At 49.2% G+C, this 5,862-nt stretch overlaps 1 protein-coding gene across 1 annotated transcript; it reads right to left on the bottom strand.

Annotated features, from left to right (window-relative positions):
• Positions 1–258: 258 nt before the first annotated feature.
• Positions 259–5,439, bottom strand: PCK1 (phosphoenolpyruvate carboxykinase 1). Its single transcript, XM_053574511.1, has 10 exons — positions 5,298–5,439; positions 4,864–5,127; positions 4,298–4,479; positions 3,648–3,851; positions 3,386–3,573; positions 2,877–3,039; positions 2,217–2,441; positions 1,995–2,126; positions 1,526–1,621; positions 259–1,329 (listed from the first exon to the last, which is right to left on the bottom strand). The coding sequence occupies exons 2-10, from the start codon at positions 5,085–5,087 to the stop codon at positions 875–877; spliced, it is 1,869 nt and encodes a 622-aa protein (XP_053430486.1). The 5' UTR covers positions 5,088–5,127; positions 5,298–5,439; the 3' UTR covers positions 259–874.
• Between the last annotated feature and the right edge of the window lie 423 nt (positions 5,440–5,862).

Raw genomic sequence — 5,862 nt, 5'->3', positions numbered from 1 at the left:
GGCGCCAACTAGTGGCTGTTTCGGTTAACTCAGAAAACCCAGACCCTCACGCGGGCATCACCCTCTGTGCTCCCGTCCCAGGCTTATTCCCCTGCGTCTGCCTTCCTCCTGCTCCCTTCACCCAGGAGCTCTCCCCTATTCAAGGGCAATTGTGAACTTCTCCACCTTGTTGAGAGAGGGGAGGATTTGGACTACAATATGTTTAATCAGAGTTCTTTTTTCTTGGCGATTCAAGTAAGAAAAACCAAGCAAAGCAAATTCATCTTTTCTCTACAAGTTTATTCTGTAATTATTTTCCAAGAAGTGGAAAGAGGGAAAAATTGCAATTATGTAAAAGTAAGAAACAATGGTATATAAAAATAATTTAAACACACATATTAATAACAAAGCAACATTTCTTTTTAGCAACAAGTAGGTAATCTTGCCTGAGATTTTTCCAAAGGTATTAAATATACTTCAAGTAACAGTACATTTAGATATACATGTACAAATGTGATAAACACACACACACACATATATATATACATAGCTCAAGTATCTGTTTCTGTGCATTCTAGCTAATTGTATAGCTAAAGTGAAAAAAAAAAAAAACTAAAAAGACCAGATGCCTGAGTGACTTTATAGTTGAACAAAATATCCATCAGATATGAATTTTGGAGACATGCTAAGATTTCCCTTCCCAATCCCATTAACTACTAGCCTGTACTCTGTGGTTTTAAAAAAGATCAGCGTGCCACTCAAATCTGCTCATTGGGGTGGTGATTACTGTGCTGCTGGTGGTGTTGATTTGGGGGAACTCGCCCCTTCTTTTCATTGTTCCTAGCATCTGTTATGGATTGGAAAGAAGATCATTTGGAAGGCTCTCAGGCTCTGGTTACATCTGGCTTATTCGTTGCTTCAGGGCGAGGACCTCTCTCTCGATCTCATAGGGGAGGTCAGCATTGACCTGGTCCTCCAGGTACTTCTCAATGTCTTCCACCTCCTTCTCCCAGAACTCCTTGGAAATGCTGAAAAGCTCCTTCAGGTTGACTTCCCCCAGGCCTTTCAGATTCAGGGCATCCTCTGTAGGGATGTAGCCTATGGGTGTGAGCTTGGCCACGTCTTTCCCGTTGATACGGTTGAACATCCACTCCAGCACCCTGGAGTTCTCGCCATAGCCTGGCCAGAGGAATTTGCCGTCCTTGTCCTTCCGGAACCAGTTGACGTGGAAGATCTTGGGCAGCTTGGCTGCCGGGTGCTGGGCCATGCTCAGCCAGTGGGCCAGGTATTTGCCAAAGTTGTAGCCAAAGAAGGGGCGCATGGCGAAGGGGTCGTGCATGATGATTTTGCCTGTTAAGGGGGGGAAGTGGTTAAGTGATGCTCTCACAGGCAATGCTGGCCCCTGCCACTGTTGACTTAAGTGTGCCTGGGTTTCTCTCTCGTGCTCTCTCTCCACATGCAGACACAGAGAGGGGGAGAGAGAAACAGGGACTGAGAGAGCCCTAGTCCCCCTTTCCTGTGGTTTCAAACCTGGACATTGGCTTACCTTTGTGTTCCGCGGCGGCTGTGGCCTCTGATCTCATGGCCGCCCCGACAAACACGCCATGCTGCCAGCTGAGAGCTTCATAGACTAGAGGGACACCTATAGCAGGACAAAAGAAAAGTTCCTTAAAGGCTTTGACATATCCTCAGGTCACAACAGCTGTGTAACAGAGGGAATCCTGCATTTATCAAGCTGAAGTGCAGAAAACCACCCAAAGTTACACCCCAGGGGTCACAAAGTAAAAAGTCAAATTGGATCTAGCTACACTGGATCAAGGATGCAGAAAGATTCTACGTGATCTAAAGGGCTGTTTCGATATTTGAGCTAGCTAGTTATTCTGGATGTTTGGAAAGGAAGTTCAAGTTCTTTGGCACCCTCTGACAAGGCCATGGGAAAGGAGAGTTGCCGCCAATGTCCCTCAGGAGCCAGCACGGCCATTTCCCCAGGCTACGTAAGTGAAGGAGAGCCTCACCAGCAGGTCTGCGGCCTCCAAAGATGATGCCCTCAATGGGCACGCCTTCTGGAGACTCCCAGGCAGGGTCGATGATGGGGCATTGGCTGGCAGGGGTGCAGAACCTTGAGTTGGGGTGAGCGCACGGTTCCCCTACAACAAGACAGTGGGGATTTCCTTAGCGTCTGCCCCAAGCAGGCGACACCTGCAGTCTGGAGTCCAAGGCCTCTGGAAGGGACTTACCATCCTCTGGTCTCCACTCTTTGTTCTTCCAGGAAGTGATGGTGACACCTGCGGCCAGAGGTTCATCAATGCCTTCCCAGTAAAAGCTCCCATCACTGGTCTCGGCCACGTTGGTGAAGATGGTGTTCTTCTGAATGGTCTTGATGGCATTGGGGTTTGTCTTCACAGAAGTTCCAGGAGCAACACCAAAAAAGCCATTTTCTGGGTTGATGGCCCTTAAATTACCTGGCAAGTTTCAAACCAGAGAAGTAGTGAATGCCGTGCAAAGAATAACATAGATTCTCATATCTTGCTGGACTTATTTGTATGCCAAATTCTCAAATCTTTACTTTTCCTCTCTAGAAGATACATTTATCTCTTTTCCATCCAAGCATCATATTCGACTTTGAAACCTTTTAAAACTCTCTGCTCCTCTTCAGTTTTCCACCAATACCATTTTAATAAATTTACGTATGTAAACAAATAGCAATGTATGGTCCCACTTCAATCCAGATTGAATATTAAGAAATGCTTCCAGAATACAGATTTCTAAGGCTTTGCGAACTTGGAACTAACTGAATTAAAAACCCAAACTCTGGATTTAGGAGGGTTTGGCAGATTTTGAGGTCAACAATTCACTGGAGCCTTGTCGGCATCACCAGCTGGGCCTGAAAGAGTTACCTTGGTTGTCAAACTTCATCCAGGCGATGTCATCCCCCACACACTCGACCTTCCACCCAGGGAGGGTGGGGGTCATCATGGCCAGGTTGGTCTTCCCGCAGGCACTGGGAAACGCTGCGGCCAGGTACTTCTTCTCACCCTCAGGGTTAGTTATACCCAGGATCTGTCAGAGGCAACATTCCTAATTACGATCTTTGTTCCTTTCTCTCCTAGAGCACTTTAGCCTAGAAGCCCCCTAAAGGTGGTCCCTCAATATCTATTTCTCAACGTGTCAGCAAAATTGACATTTCCAAAATAACAAAGTCCAAAGGATCTCTACTGGCCTCGCTGTGTCTAAGTCCCTTCAGAAGGGACATACTCTGGTGCTCTGATGGTGACTGATGGGATTTCCCAACCCCGAAGCCTGCATATGCAGAGGGGAGTGTTGGGTCCTGCCTCTCATGGGGACTGCAGTGCTGTCTGCCACCCCGAGCCCTCCTGCAGACACGTTTTGGGTTTCTCCAGCTTACCAGCATGTGTTCTGCCAGCCAGCCTTCCTCCTTGGCCAGCCGGCTGGCCATCCTGAGAGCAAAGCACTTCTTCCCGAGCAAGGAGTTCCCACCATATCCGCTTCCAAAGGAGATGATCTCTCTGCGGTCCGGCAGGTGGGCAATGAGCGTCAGCTCTGGGTTACAGGCCCAGTTGTTGACCAGAGGTTCTGCAAATGAGAACCCATTAGTGTGTTGTGTCCCCATCTGGGGAGTCTCAGGGTTTGCCGTGAAGCTCACTTACTTTTTAAAGGCAAGGGGCACCCCACAGAATGGAGGCACTTGACGAATTCCCCGTCGCCCAGTGCTTCCAGAACGGGCGTGCCCATCCGCGTCATGATCCTCATGCTGGCCACCACGTAGGGGGAATCCGTCAGTTCGATGCCGATCTTTGATAGCGGGGAGCCCAGTGGCCCCATGCTGTATGGGATGACGTACATGGTGCGACCTGTGGGGTCAGATTGATGAAACTGGTGAGAAATGACCATAGACTCACAAACGCAACCAACATCATTGTCCTGGGTGGACCAGCTCTCATGGTCTGTCAGACAACACTGTACCCCGTTGGTCCCCACTCCACCCACCCAGGTTAGAATAGTCCACTGGAAAGTGAACAGTCTGCGAAATTTAAAGAGTTTTCATAAATGCACCCTGGGCTCCACAAAGCTATTTTAAATGTAGATGCATGGAAATAGTTTTCACATTCATAGGAGACAGTCTGTGAAGGCGGAATGAAACGAGCATTTCCAATACGTGGCCAAGTTCATACATGGAGCCAAAAGCTCTGAAGCCAGAGGTGGGGGGTTTCCACAACTGTTACAGTTACCACTGGGATAGATGTAATGAGAAAAGGGTTGCTGCTACTTTGCCTGATCAAACAAATGTTCCACTCACCTTTCATGCACCCTGGAAATCTGGCATTGAACGCTTTCTCAAAGTCCTCCTCTGACATCCAGCGGCCCAGCAGGCTGGCGCCAGTCTTGGGGATGGGCACGGTGTCTCTTTGCTCTTGGGTAATGATAACTGTCTTGCTTTCAATCCTGGCCACATCCCTGGGGTCAGTGAGAGCCAACCAGCTGCAAAAACCACAGGATTCCCCTTAGCCAAGCATCCTTCGGAGCAGACCAGTTTTATTCATGAACGCATCCCGCCCTGGCAGGATTCTGAGCACGTTAATGATGTTCCATAACTGTGACTACCCAAATCTACCAGGACGTGGCCAGGGAGACGTTTGCTAGACCAAGAGCTAGTCTTTCGGGGTGTGCCGTCTCTTATTTGAGGCCTGGACTGCTCTACTGAGGGCATGACATTAAAATCTGTATGGCCCTGACTACTCTATTAAGTTTTCCAAGACCCTGCAACTCCCCTAGAAGCCTTCGTTCACCTCCTCCTGCCAACAAGGAGGACCTGGAGGGGCGGGGTGCACGGGGCCGGAGGCCGGCCGTGCAGCCCGGGCTTACCAGTTGTCATGCCTCCTCAGCTTCCTGATGACACCCTGCTCCTCCATGTGCTCCAGAAGCCGTGTGTTCTCCCCCTCAGAGCCATCACAGATGTGGATGTACTCAGGCTGACACACCTGGGCACTGCTCTCCACAAACTCCCTCACTGCCTTGGGCAGGCTGTCGAAGGTACCGTGGACAACTTTGGCTGAGACATTCAGGCCATTTTTCAGCTGAGGAGGCATTTCTGCAGAGTGGTACTGGGGGCAAGAATGCCCAAGTTACCTGAAATAGAAAAGGCATCCTGAGCAAAAACAACCATGGGCATCGTCACACACACTCCAGGGACTTTAGCTGGGGTCACAGATCTCCAGATAGTTATTGCTCTAAGAAAAAAAAAAAAAAACAAGCTTATGTTTTCTCTGTAGAAATATAAATACAAGCACACTACCTACCTCTATTCTCTTTGGAAGATCACAATCAGAGACCCCAGGGTTCCTTCCTGGGTTCTTCCTGCTGGCCAGTGTGAGCTCCCAGTGGGAAGGCCGTGCTTGGTGGCAGAACCTCCTGGCTCTAAATACCCATGGAGAGAACAGCCCTGCCTCTTGGCTGCACCCAGGGAGGCTCGCCTCTGACGTCAGGGGCAGGTCTCTGGATCACAGCCAGGGTCAGTTATTCTTTGGACCAGCCCACCACAATAAACGACAGGCAGATAATCATTGAAGAGTTAATGAGTGCTGGGAGCCCATGGGCCCTGCCCCAACCATAGTGAGTTCTTACACAACTGCTGATTAACTAAACTTTGACCCAGTTTGTTGCTGATGCAAAACATAATGCCTTTTTCTTGACAGGCGGGTGAGGCCGAGGACAAGGCTGGCCAGGGCACCTCCTAGACTTCAAAGGTTGCTGGCAGCACATTTTGTGTGCCAACGGCTGCTGATTGGCAAAACACTACAGCTATAAGGTGTCACCCCACAGTCAAAGTTCAGGGAAAAGATGTGCCCAAACTCAGGCAAATGT

The sequence above is a fragment of the Nycticebus coucang genome, chromosome 21 (genome assembly GCF_027406575.1).
Source record: "Nycticebus coucang isolate mNycCou1 chromosome 21, mNycCou1.pri, whole genome shotgun sequence".
Classification (NCBI taxonomy): Eukaryota; Metazoa; Chordata; class Mammalia; order Primates; family Lorisidae; genus Nycticebus; species Nycticebus coucang.
This window is presented reverse-complemented; position numbering and strand designations above follow the sequence as displayed.